The 20,008-nt window shown below is 38.0% G+C and overlaps 1 protein-coding gene across 6 annotated transcripts in view; it reads right to left on the bottom strand.

Moving 5' to 3' along the window:
• Nucleotides 1-19,794, bottom strand: part of LOC126101112 (GDP-D-glucose phosphorylase 1) — a 92,841-nt gene extending 73,047 nt beyond the window's left edge. For 5 of the 6 annotated variants that reach the window (XM_049911793.1, XM_049911791.1, XM_049911792.1 and 2 more), the window contains exon 1: nucleotides 18,845-19,794. In XM_049911793.1, the coding sequence (XP_049767750.1) occupies nucleotides 18,845-19,416 (572 nt within the window). In that variant the 5' untranslated portion in view covers nucleotides 19,417-19,794. The remainder of the gene's footprint in view (nucleotides 1-18,844) is intronic. The other variant, XM_049911794.1, reaches the window with a different exon arrangement.
• Between the last annotated feature and the right edge of the window lie 214 nt (nucleotides 19,795-20,008).

Raw genomic sequence — 20,008 nt, forward strand, 5'->3', positions numbered from 1 at the left:
CTTGGAGTTGGAACAGTTGCTATGGAGGAGGTTATTCTGTTCAAGATACCTCATTACATTTGAGTTCTGAATATGTTCTAATATTCTGCAAGAGAAAGATATCAGTGATACAGAGTGACAGACTTGCAGTAATTAGACTAATTACAGACACATTTAAATAAGCATTGTTACATGCTCAATATGTAAATGGAATGAGAAGAAATCTTCATACATGATACAATAGGAAATACCCAAGAAAATTATGATCCTATGATACCCATGGTCTAGGGGGTAGCATCTCTGATTCGTAATCAAAACATCCTTGATCCCGGGTTTGAAACCCCCAGACTTCCGGCATAAGAAGTCACCTTCATTTTGCCAACAACCTTGTCAAAGAGAGCGGAGGAGTGGACAAAGGTTCAAGGCACTCTCTTGCCCTTGGTGTGGGAAACTGCCCCTAAAGGTGGAAGAATCAGCAGTGATCAATGGCATAAGGATGCAGAAGGAAATGGAAACCACTGCATTAAAGACACACAACATGTATCCACAGGACATGCAGCCGGTTATTGAGAAAGTATAATGATGATCTCTCCATTGGCAAAAGATTCTGGAATAGAGGGGATTGCCAAGGAGGAGGTGACCAAGAGAAAAAGATTGAATAATCAATGAAAGGATAATATTCTACTAGTCGGGGTGTGGAATGTTAGAAGCTTGAATGTAATAGGGAAACCAGAAAATCTGAAAAGGGAAATGCAAATGCTCAATCTAGATATAGTAGAGGTCAGTGAAGTGAAATGGAAAGAAGACAAGGATTTCTGGTCAGATGAGTATAGGGTAATATCAACAGCAGCAGAAAATGGTATAATGGGAGTAGGATTTGTTATGAATAGCAAGATAGGGCAGAGAGTGTGTTACTGTGGACAGTTCAGTGGCAGGGTTATTCTTATCAGAATCAACAGCAAAACAACACCGACAACGATAGTTCAGGTATACATGCTGACATCGCAGGCTGAAGATGGAGAGAGAGAGAGAGAGAGAGAGAGAGAGAGAGAGAGAGTATGAGGATATTGAAAGGGTAATACAATATGCAAACGGACATGAACATCTAATAGTCATGGGAGTCTGGAATGCAGTTGTAGGGGAAGAAGCAGAAGAAAAAGTTACAGAAGAATATGGGCAGGGACAAGGGATGAGAGATGAGAAAGACTAATTGATTTCTGTTAAAAAGAATAATATACAGAAGAATCGAAAAGAAAATTGAGAATGTGTTAGATGATGATCAGTTTGGCTTTAGGAAAGGTAGAGGAACCAGAGAGGCAATTCTGACCCTGTAGCTGATAATGGAAGCAAGACTAAAGAAAAAATCAAGACACGTTCATATGATTTGTCAACCTAGGAAAAGCATTTGACAATGTACACTACTGGCCATTAAAATTGCTACACCAAGAAGAAATGCATTCAAAGGACAAATATATTATACTAGAACTGACATGTGATTACATTTTCACGCAATTTGGGTGCATAGATCCTGAGAAATCAGTACCCACAACAACCATCTCTGACCATAATAATGGCCTTGATACGCCTGGGCATTGAGTCAAACACAGCTTGGATGGCGTGTACAGGTACAGCTGCCATTGCAGCTTCAACACGATACCACAGTTCATCAAGAGTAGTGATTGGAGTAGTGTGACGAGCAGGTTGCTCGGCCACCATTGACCAGACATTTTCAGTTGGTGAGAGATCTGGAGAATGTGCTGGCCAGGGCAGCAGTCGAACATTTTCTGTATCCAGAAGGACCGTACAGGACCTGCAACATGCGGTCGTGCATTATCCTGCTGAAATGTAGGGTTTTGCAGGGATCAAATGTAGGGTAGAGCCACGGGTCGTAACACATCTGAAATGTAACATCCACTGTTCAAAGTGCCGTCAATGCGAACAAGAGGTGATCGAGACATTTAACCAGTGGCACCCCATACCATCACGCCGGGTGATACGCCAGTATGGCGATGACGAATACATGCTTCCAATGTGCATTCACCGCGATGTTGCTGTAAACAGAACCTGGATTCATCCAAAAAAATGACATTTTGCCATTCATGCACCCAGGTTCGTCATTGAGTAGACCATTGCAGGTGCTCCTGTCTGTGATGCAGCGTCAAGGGTAATCGCAGCCATGGTCCCAGAGCTGATAGTCCATGCTGCTGCAAATGTTGTCGAACTGTTTGTGCAGATGGTTGTTGTCTTGCAAACATCCCCATCTATTGACTCAGGGGTCGAGACATGGCTGCACGATCCGTTAAAGCCATGCGAATAAGATGCCTGTCATCTCGACTGCTGCTGATACGAGGCCATTGGGATCCAGCACAGAGTTCTGTATTACCCTCCTGAACCCACCGATCCCATATTCTGCTAACAGTCATTGGATCTCGACCAACATGAGCAGCAATGTCGCGATACGATAAACTGCAACCACGATAGGCTACAATCCGACCTTTATCAAAGTTGGAAACGTGATGGTACGCATTTCTCCTCCTTACACGAGGCATCACAACAACGTTTCACCAAGCAATGCTGGTCAACTGCTGTTTGTGTATGAGAAATCTGTTGGAAACTTCCCTCATGTCAGCACGTTGTAGGTGTCGCCACCAGCACCAACCTTGTATGAATGCTCTGAAAAGCTAATCATTTGCATATCACAGCATTTTCTTCCTGTTGGTTAAATTTCGCATCTGTAGCACATCATCTTTGTGGTGTAGCAATTTTAATGGCCAGTAGTGTACAATGTTCGTAATTCTGAGAAAGATAGGGGTATGCTGTAGGGAGAGACAGAAGAGGGAAGAGGGAATAATAAGAGAGGGTGACAAGAACGAAATGCTCAGATTGAAAAGGGTGTAAGACAGGGATGTAGTCTTTCACTCCTACTGTTCAATCTGTACATCGAAGAAGCAGTGATGGAAATAAAAGAAAGGTTCAGGACTGGAATTCAAATTCAAGGTGAAAGGATATCAATGATACGATTTGCTGATGACATTGCTATCCTGAGTGAAAGAGAAGAAGTAGTACATGATCTGCTGAATGGAATTGACAGTCTACTGAGTACAGAACATGGATTGAGAGTAAATTGAAGAAAGATGATAGTAATGATAAGTAGCAGAAATGAGAAGAGTGAGAAACTTAACATCAGGACTGATGGTCACGAAGTAGATGAAGTTAAGGAATTCTCATACGGCAGCAAAATAACCCGTGATGGATGGGGCAAGGAGGACATCAAAAGCAAACTAGAACTGGCAAGAAAGGCATTACTGGCCAAGAGGACAGTAAATTCAACATGCAAAAAGTCTGGAATGATCAATGGCACAGCAGTCTTCCCTGAATCATCACCAGCTGATCAAAACTCCCTGCAGGCGACCAGCAAGTTTTCATCTACACTGACGACAACTATGCACATTGAATCAGATCAGAAATGACAGGGCAGATGTGAAGCATGGGTGCACTAATGGGGATGAAAGTCCTCTCCCAAATGTGACTGTAGCGAAGGGCATATTGAAGTACCTGTCACTGAGTCAACTTGAAAATCACAATCCTAACTTATTTTGCACATTTCACTCCTTGTTACCTTACAGAAACTGAACATCCATTTCCATATGTTGCATCACAACAACTTACATTTTACTTACTATCAAGGGCTGTTTACGTAATATGCCCCCGTTCGGGTAGGATTAAAACAATAATTGCGTTGTATTACTTCAAAAATATTCTGCCCAATGCAGTACATTCAGCTTCTAGTCATGTGAAAAATTTATCTCAGGCATGAGATCTTTGGGATTATCCGGTTTTCTCTATGTCTCAGTTTTAGATATTTGCCTAGAAGTGACTGTTACTTACCACCACCCAGAACAAACTTGTGCCTTAAGGATAAAATTGTCCTCCACAATGCCTAAAATTGCCCCATATCCAAGGGAAACTCCCTGGATTTAACCAACCTTGAGCAATTTGGATTACCCTGGATTGCATCCCAACTGGCCATGGAAAATGAGCAGACATTCTCCACAAGTGAGCAAATGTTCATCATCACCTTCTGAGTATGTAGCAGAATGACAGACACTTGCTCATGTTATATCAGTGTGTCCTGCATATGCCTATAAAATTCCTTTCAAAGGATTTCCCTGACAGTGACAAGTGGTGCGATAAACTACATAAAAGACCTTGATATTAATCTAGTGCTGTTGTCGTTTATGATATGTTATACTGATTTCCTGTGTTGAAATGCTGATATGGAGTACTTTAGTAATCTTTGTACATGTAGAGCTAATTCTTACAATTCAAAAACTCATAACGCATGCCATACGATAAATAACGATAAAATCACCTGATAATCCACAAGTTGGATGACTAACACTTTTTGGAATTACAGAAGTGTCCGATTCCAGCCATCTTCTTTGACCCATGATGTCATCAATAGGGCGGAAATGGCAATTCTAAGTGTCTCCAATATGTATCACTACATACACACAGCAACAAACATGAAAATACATATAAATAAGACAATAACATCTCCCTTCAAAAATACAATCAAACTAACAGGGCAACAGTGAGAAATTGGCGGTTTTAGGATGACGACAAGAGATATATAATTATAACCCACACTTCCCTTGACCCTTATAGGTGACGATACCAAAACACCAATACCTATCAATAAAACTTTGAAAATTGGAATTGGACATTTCCCTTGACCTATATAGGTAAACTATAGATGACTATACCAAAACACCAACACACCAACAACTACAAAAATGGGAATCAATCATATATAGGACAACCACAACTATTGATACCAAACTAAGAAAAAAACTGCAACTAAGAAAAAAACAAAACCAAAACTCCAACCTCAAAAATTCACCAAATCAAACATCCCTACATAAATTAAAACACATTCAGTACACCATAAATTCACAAAACGTCACAACTCGAGTAGAAGAAAAAAAAGACACACACACAATTACTTCCCACCAACCAATTCCAGCACTGTAAACTAGGTTGGCCAGCCCCACCCACCCACACACACACACACACACACACACACACACACACACACACACACACACACACACAACTCGAGGGCACCATGAAACACAACAAGATGACATCTCCAAACACTCATAAACACCGTGCCATAATGATGTCACACACAACACCAACCTTATGTCATGGGTCAAAGCAGACGGGTGGAATCGGACACTTCTGTTAACCCCCCTTCTTTCCAATGCAATTTCCACTAAGGTCTCTTCACGACAACAGCTCTAACTGATGTTGGACCTCATTCTAGGTTATGTTGTCAGATAAACATAGCTCTAGCAGGAAGGTAAGTTGACGATTTCTAAGTAAGAACAGTACTGGGTGATGAAAGGTACATTCTCTATATTTATTTGTCAATATTTTTTGTGATGGTCAAGATGGTATTCAGAATATTCCTGTGAAATAGACTGTTTGTCTGTAGGAATAATGTCAGCCAAGACAGTCTATGTATTTTTGTAGTGAATTAGTCTCTCTCCATGTCTTAGTATCCTACCCCTTACTTGGCAAGCTCCCTAATGATAGTGGTGGTGGTGGTGGTGGTCGTCGTGGTGGTGATGATTGTTCACTGGCTCTCTCAGTGTGATTCTCCATTCTACACATGGTGAGTTTCAAAGTTCAGTACATATTACAGTTCAGCTATGCATACAGGTAGAGAACAGTTCACGTCTTAGATTCAGCCATAGATTCTCAGAATGCTCTCTTTCTACAGCCCCCTAAAAGGTAAACATAAAGATGCCCTGAATTGGAATGAGATTTTCACTCTGCAGCAGAGTGTGCACAGATATGAAACTTCCTGGCAGATTAAAACTGTGTGCCGGACCAAGACTCGAACTCGGGACCTTTTCCTTTCAGTTTGGAAGGTAGGAGGCGAGGTACTGGCAGAAGTAAAGCTGTGAGGACGGGGCGTGAGTCGTGCTTGGGTAGCTCAGTTGGTAGAGCACTTGCCCGCGAAAGGCAAAGGTCCCGAGTTTGAGTCTTGGTCTGGCACACAGTTTTAATCTGCCAGGAAGTTTCATGCCCTTAACTGTTTATACAGGGTGTTCAGAACCAGTCAGAAAGCTTATAAGAGTGTTGCAATGGAGGTTGTGCTAAAAAATAATTGTTAAGAAAAAAATTCAAAATGTTGTGCCATTTTCGAAATACTTAACATTTAAGTTAGCAAATCAGTTTGTCATGCGTGCAAATTCAAGCAGCCTGTCAGGGACAGTATTGCCAAACTTGATCTTCATCTGATTAACTCAAAATGAACTAATGTATTTCTAGCTCAAACAAAAAATAGAAACTCCGAGTAGGAATAACAATAATGTAGGAAAAAATTGATTGCTATTTACCATCAAAATGACACACGAAATTGCAGACAGATACGATTAAAAGACACTTACGCACACCCTTTTGGCCATAGACTTCATCTGAAAAAGAGAAACACACACCAGTCATTCACACATGACTGCCGACTCTGGGAGCTCAAGCCAGAATGCATAATAAGTGCTTGAATCTGTGTACGCAACAACCTGATTGGCCCACTTCAATGCTAAATAACTGGGAAATTATGCAATGTATCTAATTTTTTCTTAAACAATTGCTTCTCTGGTTACTCTCCATATTATGCCACTCAAGGAAGAAACATTGATTAGTGAGTATGAAATTAATTACAGTCAAGAGCAAGTAGATCAGGGTTTCTTTCAGGTGATTGCAGGTGAAGATCAACAGTGAATAGAATATAGCGAATCAAGACTGGTGATGTTGGGATGGCAGAGGACATGATTTGCAAGATTTGGAAAATGTTATTGTACTCATTCTTATGACATTTAATATATGACCAGGACTTCTAATCCAAAAAATCTTATAATAAAACTCTTCCATGGTAGTCGTTCAAATTTATATCTATTACACACTTTAAAACAAAGTTTGTTTCAATTAATTCCAAATGTCGCCATATCCTATTATAGGAAAAACGAAGTACCTTAATATGTGTGTGCACTGCCACAGAATGTAAAAGAAGAAGGATCAGTCACAACAAAACATGAAAAGCTATCAGTGCAGGACACCATACAGATGGTCCTGCAAAAAACATATAATGTAAAATCGTATTTTCAATAAACAAAACCCACTGATGATGGCACAGAGGTGCCAAAACATGTTTGGGTAGAAATAAAAACAGTGTTTTTGTATGAAAATGGAACCTACATGCTATAATTTAACTGCAAACTCAGAAAGAAAGACAAGAGCTGCAGATATGAAAGATGAATATGTCATCATATCCCTATGTTACATTGTGGGATTTGTTCCTTCCTGCATATGTGCCCAGCTTTACAGCTCTCATGTACAATCTTATGCATTGTTGCTAATCGAATTCCAAGGGTATACACTGTAGTCACAGGAATAATTTTTAAGCACTCTTTAATCCTCAAACGTATTTCTTCCATAGTAGCGCTTGGAGCACACCCTGGAGACACTTTCATCATCAATTGAGTTTCAAGAGGGTTCAAACCATGACCATGGGAGGAGGAGAAACGTCAAATTCAATACTCAAAGTTCTAGCTTACAGCAGCAACTACCAGTGTTACTCCGGAGAAACTGAGAAGCAAGAACAGAAGCACTAGTTAATGCATATGGGCAAGCAATACAAACACAAATTGTCTCACTGCTGGTTGCACAGAGTAGATTTACATGATGATGTGGCAACTGGACTGCAGCACTAAAGGCAGCTGCCTGCTTAAGTGTGGTGCATCTGTTGGTCCTGTTGAGGTTTCTGATGACATGGTTGTATCAGGCCTGCTGTGCTCACATGACTGCTAGTCTCCACTATTGTGAATTCATAACACAGAAGTCTTTTATGCTTAGGTACCCTGATCAATGGCATACACAAGCAAAGCATTCCCACTCCTTCAAAGGAGAAATAACAATAGTCGCCCAGCCTTGTTCCCTCCCCCCCTCTAAATGCTATACAGGTGAAAATTGCCAATCTTATTTACATTATGAAAGCCAAGGAACCTGGCCTCATTGAGATTCCTGAAGAAGACAAGTGCACCTAGTTTTGCATATCACACCTCACATTTCCTCAGTCAGTCACAGATGGTAAATAGGTAATTACTTGACTTCAGTGTTGATTCCTTATAATTCCTTTCCTTTTATCTCCCCCCCCCCCCCTCTCTCTCTCTCACTCTCTCTCAAAATTTCATAAAGTAGCTGAGTCCAATACAGATATCCTTACCACAGGATTCATTTCAACTTTCAGTGTTAGCTTAAAGCAAATAGGCATAAAGGTGACGCACAGATCTTCAGGTGAAAATAACCAAACTCTCTTTGAGACTATGAGAAAGGTTGCATGTCATTCATGTACTTGGTGGTATAAATAATGTGTGAGATAACAATAAAAAAATTAAATCCATAAGTACATCCCACACAATATAACACTACTAAGACCACTTGAAACTTTCTTGTGTGAGGTTTTCTTGAAACAAATGAGACTGATGCTGCAATTTATCAGATATGGTAGTTGTCTTCAAAGCTTGACCCACTTGGGTCCATGCACACTAGTAATCAACAGGATAAAATAAAAAACAATATGAGAAGGTAAAAAAACAGGTGTGTATTATGATAAATAGCTCCTGAGTAATTTTGTACCTTTTGTGTCAAGGAAATGTGACTAGTTTAGGATCCATGAGTGCAACAACTTTTGTATTTTACTTTTCCAATGTGTTAGCAATTAAACCAACCAATCATTATAAACAAAGTCTTATAGAGTCAAACATGTCTAGAACAGTCCTCTATAGCTTTGCTGTCCTGACTCCTTCACAATGAGATCTAAGGTGCACAATTTACAAATTAATTGAGACATGATTGAAGATTTAGTGCAAGAGGATGACTGTAATGTGTGCACAAGAAGCTTATTTTTTTAATATCCTACTTTATATATGATCAGGTCTCTCAGGCTTCATTGAGGCTTTAATTTACCTTACACTGTGATAATAAGATATACTCAATTAGGACACACTCCCTATCAGAAACTATTTGTTAGTCTCTTATTTATTGAGATTTTTTACCAAAGTCTAGACAATATAAGATACAGAGAAACAATTCTATTGGCCAATGACAGAAATATTAGAGTCACTAATAAAACACCAGAACTTTTGTAAGAGAAGGCAAACGAAACCCTCAATGGTGTTTGAAATCTGCACTGCGTAGGGCCTACATTGTCATGTTAAGCATAAATTATAAATCAATTGCCTGTAGCAAATAAAAAGCTTTTTTTAGGGGTGAATACTGATTATCAATTGATGCAGGATCTACATCTACATCTACATCTATACACTGCAAACCACTGTGAGGTGCATGGCACAGGGTACATTCCATTGTACCACTTATTATTAATATTCTAGGATGGGTCGCATGAGTGATTTCTAAGCAATCTCTTTTGTAGTCTTATTGCACTTCCCCAGTATTCTTCCAGTAAGCTGAAGTCTACCATCTGCTTTACCAATGACAGAACCTATTTGATCATTCCATTTCATATCCCTACAAAGTCTAATACACCCACACATTTGAATGAGTTGGCCAATTCCAATAGTGACTCACTGATATTATATGTTTTGTGAAGTTTACATTTCAGAATATTTAAAGCACATTGCCAGTCTCTGTACCACGTTGAAGTCTTATGAAGATCTGACTAAATATTTACGCAGCTTCTTTCAGACAGTACTCCATTATAGATAACAGTATCATCTGCAAAAAGCAAGATTTTGCTAGTAATATTGTCTGCAAGGTAATTAACAAATCATGAACAGCAGAGTCCCAACACACCCGAAGTTACTTCTGCATCCAACAATGAGTCTCCATCCAAGATAACATGCTGAGTCCTTTTGCTTTGCTACCCTCAATTTCAGTTCTTGTCTCATTCACTAGGGACTGGACACTAACTCTGGTGCCACAAACAACCTTTACAACCAGAATTTCTTTGGATTTCGTGAAATGTCATTTGACAATGTTCTGGTACAGCAGTCATTGAAGGCATCATGCATTGCTCTCTTGACAGCCAAATGTGTTTCATTCAGCATATCTCTATCTATAGCACCATGCTTTGTTTTGAACCTATTATACAGTAATCTCTGTTTCTTTAGAAGTTTCTTTACAGTGACTGTATACCATGGAGGTTCCCTCCTATTATGAACTGTTCTACTGGGTGCATATCTATCGAGTGTGTTGTCAACTATTATTTTAAACTTAAGCCAGAGACATTCTACATGCTCCTAACCTGTGCTGAATGTTTCAAGTCCCTCATTAAAATACGACATTACTAATTTTTTGTCTAGTTTACTGAACATATATATCTTCCTGCTTGTTTTAACTGTCCTTTGTACGTTGGCAATCACTGTTGCTGCAACCGCACCATGGTCACTGATACCAGTTTCGATGTGGACAACCTCAAAGAGGTCAGGTCTATTTGTTGTCATTATATCCACTACATTTCCATCATCAGTGGCATTCCTAAATGTCTGTTCGAGGTAGTTTTCAGTGAAGGCATTTAGGAAAGTTTGGCAGGATGTCTTATCAGGCCTAACACTAACAACACTGTAATTTTTCCAATTAATTGTTGAATGATTAAAGTCTCCACTGATTATTACAGCAGGGGGGGGGGGGGAGGGGGGAGGGGGGGGGGCGAATTTACATACAAGTGAACTGAGATTTTCTCTGAAGTTTTTGGTTACATCAGAAGATAAGTCTGGTGAGCAATAGAAGGATCCAATTATCATTTTATGCCCACCCTCTGATACTGACCCTTTTCCTGTCTCACAGGCAGCTTCAGTTTCTATCTCAATGGATTTGACAAATACACCATCTCCCACTATCATTTGCCTATCCTTTTGACATACACTTAAATTCTCCCCAAAAATCTCACTGCTATCCGTTTCAGCTTTCAACCAGCTTTTGTACCTAGTATTGTGTGAGCTTTACTGCTTTTCATAAGTGCTTGGCACTTTGTTGCAAATGCTTTGGCAGTTTACCATTAGGATTTTAATAATCTCACCTGTGGGAGGCATGTCTCTCGATCTTACACTGATACTTCTGGGAATATTGGGAAACAGAGTGTCACCTATATGTTATGCCCTTAAGGTCCCATTGTCAGTTTGTAACACCCCTTGTCTTGTAGTGACATACTACTCCTACGTGACTCAGTTTTTAGCCATGTGATTTTTTCTGGGGATTAATTGCACAAAACATTGACACAAATTTCAAACTGCAGAAAAGGGCCACAAGCAATATCAGGGTTGCCTCAAGTTTCCCCAAGTAAAATTCCCTGACCTCCAGACAAGTTTTAGCATTTTTTCCTGACAAATTTTGAGATCTTAAGGTTAAGTAAAGACATAAGTTGACAAAAAATGTAAGGACTTCTGTATTAAAAATGTCTGAGCAAAAATGTTAAAAACTAACAGCAAAATATTTTGCAATGAACTGTTTTTAGATGGAGAAAGCAAGCCGCATGTTATATAAGTTTCATTAAGACCACTGATGTTATTTTATTTCAATAAAGCAAAATGCATTTGATGACAAAAATATGCATTTTATTGGAGTCACAAGACAGATTTAAAATACCTTCACTGCTTTCAGAAATAACCTCAGAAAAAAGTAGGCCTCCTGAAAGAAACATATAAGGTGGGGAAGAGTTATGTAAACCAATACTACAGGTGACCACCAATAAAATGTTGCTTCTACTATGTTTGTTATTGTCAGTAATTACCCACTGCATTATGTCTATTATTCTACAGTTATTGTGTGATTTTTCTTTCAAGAAATACTGAGTACATAGCGTACAAACTGCCAGTGACTGCCACAATTTTCTTCTTCCTATCGTCCACACTTTCTAATATATAAACTACTTTTGAAGTGCCAAAATGTACTATGATAAATAAAATGTCTATAAAATGTGGCACTGTATAATGTACTTGCGATGAGACAGTCACAATTCCTGAAATCCATCACCTGTAGCCTCTGGCCTGCCAAGCAGCACCACAGCCCTGGGTCCATGGATAAACCATGAAAATCCGGTTCATTACACCACACACAGACAGACACAGCCTGGGGGCAGATCGGTGACACTAGATCCGACAGGCAGGACCCACACATTAGTGGGAAATTATGGGGTTGAGATTGGTAGGCCTGATCCATTAGAGATGTCCACAGAAATGGCCTGCGGTTTTGGCCCACCATGGAACCCTACTCGTGTGGCCAGCTATTCACATGTCACAGACATCATGTTGATGAAATGAGACTGCGATTATCACCCACGCAACACACAACTTGCGCAAATGCTATGATAATCAATAGTAATGAGGATAAGTAGCAACTCACCGAAAAGATGATCGCTGAGCCAGGCACTTAGAGGAGACAATCACATTCTCATAACTGAATTTTTGGCCATACCCTTTGACAGAAAATGAGAGCGCACACACACACACTCACAATCACTCAGACACAACTCGTGCACACATGACCACTGTCTACTGCTGCTGCGTCAACAATCTCTGAGAATCAGATCCAAACAAACCACTCCTCATGCCTCCCAGCCTCGCTTAGGCAGCTGCTAGGCTAACAGTAAGTAATGGTCGCAGCACTGACTGCAAGCTGAGGGGAGGGGTGGAAAGGGGAGAAGCAGTAAGAATGAGACAGTAGAGAAGCGGCACGCGTATTTAGCTGCACCCAGCCAGCAATGAAGCATGACATCTCAGTAAATGAGCAATTTCATGCTACTGAGACAAAAACGAGATTTTTCCAGTTTTTTTTTCCCGAAATTTCCCTGAGACATTTGAAATTTACTCATATTCCCTGACTTCCAGAACGTTTGGCAACCCTGAATATATATATTTTTTAATGATACTGGATATAGTGTGTTCATCTATCAATCTTCTGAAAGACTATAGAATTTAATAACATCATTAAAAAATTTCAATTTTTCCACCATTTGTGTCCTTAAAATAATAATGGGTATATTTATTGTCCGAAGTGTGTTCATCTATCAATCTTCAGTACATATGTAAGCAAAATAAATAAAAGGCTGAACTGAAAGATTTACCATGCAGGGAATGAAAATGTGCTCTAGGTCTAGTGATACACATGTGCATTAAATGGCTATGAAAAACACACCGCTTTTGTATATTTTGTTAAAATGGAAATTCTGATAATATGCAAGGGCTGTCACTTGTATGAAAGCCAGTGTTCAGACAATCACGAATGGCAATGACCTGAAACTGAGGGTAGTAAAGCAGAAATGCCGAGACCTTTCTTCATATAGCCTATTACTAAACAAGGTAAGATACAGGAAAGCTCCTCCTGTTTCTTTCTCAAAATGCCAGAGAAATAAATAATGTAGATATTGTGTTAGGAGCATTGAAATATAGCTGAAATCTCAGATAACTGAACAAAGTTCCAGGGTTCAACAGAATCCCTAACAGATTCTACACAGAATTTGACAAAATTTATGTATTAGACCCCCTCACAATGTTCAATATGTCACCGACATAAATGTTAGGCTTCACCACCAGTCAATATATTACTATAATCAGATTTTCTACTTTCACATTCATTGACTTTCAATTCACTACAAAAATTACCGCCTTCCAACTTAACCTAGACATGTGGCCGCAGCTGCCTGTCAAAACAACCAAGATTTCTACGAGGGTTCAATATGTAACTTTAGCCTGGAATTTGCTATAGGGGTAGCCCCTCTTTTTTCAATAACTTACCACAGATCGTAAAAAAATATGCCCAATAGTTGGAAGACAACACAGGTCTCATCCATCTACAAGTTCTAAGTGTAACAAAAGTGATCTACAAAACTACCATCCAGTGTCCCTGATGTCAACCTGTAGTAGAATCTTATGACACATACTGAGCTCAAACATAATCAGCTATCTCAAACAAAATGACTTCCTTCACAACAGCCAGCAGGAATTCTAAAAACAATGATATGCAAAACCCAACTAACACTTTTCTCACATAACATCCTGAAGAACATGGATCAAGTCAATCAGATAAAGACAGTATTCTTTGACTTACAAAATACATTTAACTCTGCATCACACCATCACATATTAGTGAAAGTGAGATATTGTGTGGGTTGGATCGCACATTTCTTGCTAGGGAGAACTCGGGTTGAACAAGCAAGGGGTTTTAGATAGATGCGAACTGTCTCATGAAAGTTTACTTGTATAATTTTGAAAACCTGAGTCATTCTATGTCAAATCAACACACCTATTTTACCTCACCCTCTTAGATTTTGCTGAAAGTTGGTATTCTTATAGTGGACACTGAGACTAAGAAAAATACCAAATTCCAATTTTTTTATCTCAAACCATTCCTGAAATATGGCTATGTAAACTTTTCAAACACCAGCCAAAAATGTGTGAATGGACTTTTTTTAAATTGTCCTAGGAGCTGCCCTAATTGAGCTAGAGAACTGGGAAAGGTGTCATTTTGCAGCATTTTGCATGCTCTTTCCAGGGATATACACCAAAACATAGCTTCTAATTAATAACCTTTTTCAAAATACTAATTAATATTTTGATTTAATTTTAATTTTTTTACAAAAAGTACATAATTGAAAATTTTCAAAATATTTCCATAACTATGTCATACTATTGTAAATCACATGGCAAAATATAAATCTGGGATGATGATGGGTTCATTGTTAAAAAAATTATTCCGGACTCTTGTTTTTCACTAACAGCCCTAGTTTGACCAAATTGACCTTTAACAAACAGGAATTTCTTTAAAATCACCTTATTAAACCAAAACTAATCAGTATATTTTATAATTAAGTTGATTGCTTATTTTAATTTCATGCAACTTCACTAACAGTGTATTAACCGATATAACAAAAACAAGAAATTGAGCATTTAATACAAACTGAAATAAAGTATGAATAAGTACAAGTCTTTACATAATAGTTCTGGTCGATGATGTTTGAAATGGAACTATTAAACAAATTAAATACGTAATGCTTGTTTTTGAGTAACAGGTATATGTACATAGCTTAATTTAACACAATAGGTACTAACAATAGTTTTGAAACATCTTTCTATAAAATATACATTAACACTAACCTGAGACAAAAATTAAGTTTTGAGTTGAATGCAGTTTCCCTGTAAATTGTCTTGGAACTTCACATATTACATTTTAATAAAGCTGACTGGGTTTGGTTTACATCACTTTCATTAAGAATGTACTCCCTGTCGGAGTAAACGGATTCACTTTTGTGAGAACATCCACAACTGACACCCACAGGACATCTGCATGTGCAGGATAAGAGAATGACTTAGGTAGCTGGTCCACATGGATGAAGAAAAGTTATTTTCACTTCATCAAGTTCTTCGTTTTTTTCTAAAATGTACCCACGCCACCAGTTTCAGCCACATACAGTGGTGACATAGCCTGATACATCTCGTAACTTCAGTTTGTCTGGTGATGTAGTTACTTCCCTCCCCCAACTCTGCATATCACCTGAGAAGTATTTGACTATTAATTTTGATGTAGTGTTGGGAATGAAAGCGTGAAATTGCTGTGTTCCTTTGATTGTCAATGCCTCTTCAAGTCGGTTTTTTAAGAATATTTCTGAAGCAGTGTAGTCTTCTTGAGTGGAATATGCAAAATCAACATTTGTGATGTTATCTACTGCCCACTCAAATAAATCTCGTGCAGGTTGGATCTGATTTTGGTATGACCTTTGCAAACTTGCATGAGCTGCCAGTCTCTTTACTGAACCCCCTACCCCATCACAAGGCCCTTTCCCATGTGCTGTGGCTGAAAAGTGCCACTCAGCTTTTATGTTGAAGTCTTCCTCATGAGGGCAAAGGTTCAAGAAGTTTTTCTTATTTTTATACTGAGCAGCAGAACCATCAGAATAATAGTATATCTTTTTTGGAATCTTCTGAAATGTATTTGTTAGTTATGAAATTAGCTTCTTTTGAAAGGTGTAAACCGCAGTTGTATTGTGCTCCAGGCAATCAGAAACAATGACAAAGCTCATATGCTCAATTTTGTCTTCCTGTTTGTAATATATAACAAAAGGATGAATGGTAATCTGTTGTCTTGTCCAGTGGAAACTCTGAGCTTCATCCTGTAGAATTATACTATAATTTTCTGAAAAATCACATATGACAACAAATTCAGATTCCATAAGGTTTTCTCTTGTGGAGTTAAGAAATGTTCGTTGTTGCTTGGCAATGAAGTCATGCCGAATCAAAGTCGACATCTTACTACAAAATAAATCTATGAATTCTACAGAAGTTTTCTGAACAATTTCCAGATTGCATCGGTCAACTGACATCCACTGTCGGAACTGAACTTGTTCAATTAAGTCATGAAAAGAGTCTTTTAAAATTTTACGTTTGACAGTTTCTCCTGGGCAGTATTCACAGTTTCCCATGTTGCAATCAACTGATGATGGGTTGCAAAGCATTTCTGCAATGCACTGCTTATAATTGTTTAAGCTGCTGTTTGTTACTGTATTTAGTTTGGCATTTTCTATCATTAATTTTATGTTTTGGTGAGTTGTGCACATGCAGACAGTGTGTGTGCCACTCCGGCCAGCTAATACACAGTGTTTTGGTCTCAACTCAGCAAATTTAGAGAAACCCATTTTCATGTTAGGAAACTTGTCTTTAAAAAGCTTGTAAGCTTCTTTAAGGTTACACAAAATAAGTATTTTTGATATTTTTGTTTTATTTCCATTTGTTTCTGTAATTGTCACACAATCTTTAATACCTGGCATTGCCCTGCTAACTTCATCATTTTCATAAAATGAATGTACAGTTTTGACAGTTTCTGTTGGACTGCCAAACAATGTAATTAGGAGCAGTAAATTCCCTCATTATTTTCCTGACACTCCACTTTTCAGGTAAGCTTGTAAGAATCATTAGTTCTTTTGTTCTACTTATAGAATTTTTAAAGTTTCTTTCAAGATTTTCAAGAACAGATTCATCAGTATCAGTATCTGATGAAGAAGTTTCAGGAGCAACAAAAAGTTTGTGTGTCATTGATGAGATTTTCTTCACTTTTGATTTGGCGTAATGCCTAAATGTTAGTTTTCTCTTGTCAATTGGGGACTCGCCTAGTTCTTGAAGTGTTGTGTTAAATGTTTTAACAGCTACTGAAGTTGGAGTGAAGTCAGGGTCTTGGTCTCGGATGATTATCTCTGATCCAGAAGATTCTTCTTCAACACTTTCATCACTGATGGGCTCTGGTGTATTTTTCAATTTCCTACATTTATCACAAATCTTGGCACCACTTGGTATTTGAGGAAATAATTTGGGCATCCATGTTGTGATATATCTCAGTTTTTTTTCTGTCTCTAATAAAATGATTTGACTTCTTCAATGGATTACAACACTGAACTCTTACAGCACTGCACTTTTAACTTGGTTCCATATTTATACAAAAACCACTTATAAACTGGCCTTCAATGTATAGATTTACTTGAAAATGAACTATTAAATATAATAGATACAGACTGGTCAACACAGAGGTAACAATAATGCTGTAGGCACACAAAGCCTTAGAAGGTAACAATGCAGACTACATCATCTCAACAATGGCTCCAGTCCCTGAATTATTGTACAGACATCAAGCCCTATGTATACGGTCCTCTACTGACATACTACCTTATAGGTCAGTTTGGTCAAACTAGGGCCATTAGTGAAAAATAAGAGTCCGGAATAAATTTTTTTAAACAATGAACCCATCATCATCCCACATTTATGTTTTGCCATGTGATTTACAACAGTATGAAGTAGTTATGGAAATATTTTGAAAATTTTCAATTATGTACTTTTTGTAAAAAAATTAAATCAAAATATTAATTACCATTTTGAAAAAGGTTTTTGTCTATCACTGGAAAGAGCATGAAAAATGCTACAAAATGACACCTTTCCCAGTTCTCTAGCTCAATTAGGGCAGCTCCTAGGGCAATTAAAAAAAAAGTCCATTCACACATTTTTGGCCAGTTTTTGAAAAGTTTACATGACCATATTTCAGGAATGGTTTGAGGTAAAAAATTGAAATTTGGTATTTTTCCTAGTTTCAGCACCCACTATATGTATACCAACTTTCAGCAAAATCTAAGAGGGTAAGGTAAAATTTTTATTTAAAGTGTGTTGATTTGACATGGAATGACTCCCCTGTATTACCTGAGGAATCTAGGATTATACTAAAATTCTCTATGTATTACATCCTTATAGGTTGTAAAGGCAAGATTACTCTATTTAAATGTGCAAAGAATGATTTAAGCAATCATTCTACCTGTACACCATATGTGAATGGAACATGAAGAAATTCTAATATGTTGTACAATGGGAAGTACCTTCTGCCACGCACTTCACGGTTGTCTGCAGAATGCAAATGTAAATATCCAATGAGATGTCTCAAAATGGAATGCTGCCAAAGTAAACAAACCAACAAGAAATTACCAAACTGATGTCTAGTATTTACATTCAAGGGCTGATAATCAAGTGACCACACAGTGACAAAAAAGATGAAGAAAGAGGTAAGGTCTCCATTAAAGTGTAGATGCATTACATTAAAAATTATACCAGTATGCAAATAAATTAATAAATTATATGTAAAAACTGTCAACGAAAAATCTTGGCCACTTCCTAACTGATTCTGATAATATTTCAACATACTGAGAAGTTTTGCAAACCATTTAACAATGAAACACAAGTCTAATCCCTAGGCAAGGCGACAGTAATATTAAAATCACGAAACTGTTGTAACTCATTACGGAGATACTTACGGATTTGAACTAAGAAGCATAATTTCTATTGCCAGCTGCAGACTATGTTGTGTAGCAATTTGTGGTAAGCAGTTCAGCCGTGAGGGTAAAAGTAAACAATGCCCAAACTCTAGTGGGCTCTCATTAATTATCACACAATGCCTATTTGTTGATGTGTCACATTTTCTTCTCAGCTCAAAAAGTATTTCAGTCTCGTCTATTTTCGTAAAATTAAATCTGTCATGGTCAAAGGGCTGCGTCAGGCTTGTTATTTCCTCGGGGGCCCTTCTTTTAAGAGCGCGATCTGTATTTAACTGATGACAGTTTTTGCAAAAATTCCAGATTAATAAAACAATATAGGCTGTAGCGTTTCTTATAGGTCTTTTATTGTTTCTCACCTGTGCCACAAAAGAAAATTTTCCCTCTAGAATTTTAGAATGTTGTATATTTAAAGCGTATCGGAAGACACCACGCTCCAACGCGGCTTTCCACGTATTTTGCAACGTTGAATCGAATACACTTCCACTTTGAACACTACTGTCACCCCGTGATGTTTCGTAGATGAAATCAGTTTTACAGTACTCATATTTCATACCGAATTTTCAATAGATAAAACTAATGTAGCCCACTCCTTGCATCAACGTGTGCAGCACTGCTATTTTGACAATACGCTGCCACGTGTTGGTATCGAATTTATTAACGATTATGATCACTACAGCACTAAGTGTTATTTTCAAAATTAATGAGCAACAGTATCAAAACACACGAAGGTTGGCGTTTAACGCCCCGTAATACTTTCATGCAACATATACAGCCAGTCCTAATATTACAGCATTTTTCAAATAGTTTCTGAATACCTATATTTTGGAGCAAAAGTCAAAAGGGAAGTAATATTACATGTCACATATGATTATATTTATTTCAGAAGGAATCGGGATCATTGTGGTAAGACCGTAAAACATTAACACGGACAGGCTACATTCAAATGAATGTTGAGCAATTGATATCGATGAATCGATGTAATTAATAACAATGAATCGAATAAGTAATCGAGTTCAGAAAAGTAAACCGTGACTAATGACAATTTCTGGAATTGAAAGAAAACTTTGCTCGCAACATCTATTTTTTTGTATTATCGATTCAAAATTTTTTTCACCGTTCACACTTTAGTCACTCGTATGTAAT

This window comes from Schistocerca cancellata, chromosome 9, assembly GCF_023864275.1.
Source record: "Schistocerca cancellata isolate TAMUIC-IGC-003103 chromosome 9, iqSchCanc2.1, whole genome shotgun sequence".
In the NCBI taxonomy this organism is placed as follows: Eukaryota; Metazoa; Arthropoda; class Insecta; order Orthoptera; family Acrididae; genus Schistocerca; species Schistocerca cancellata.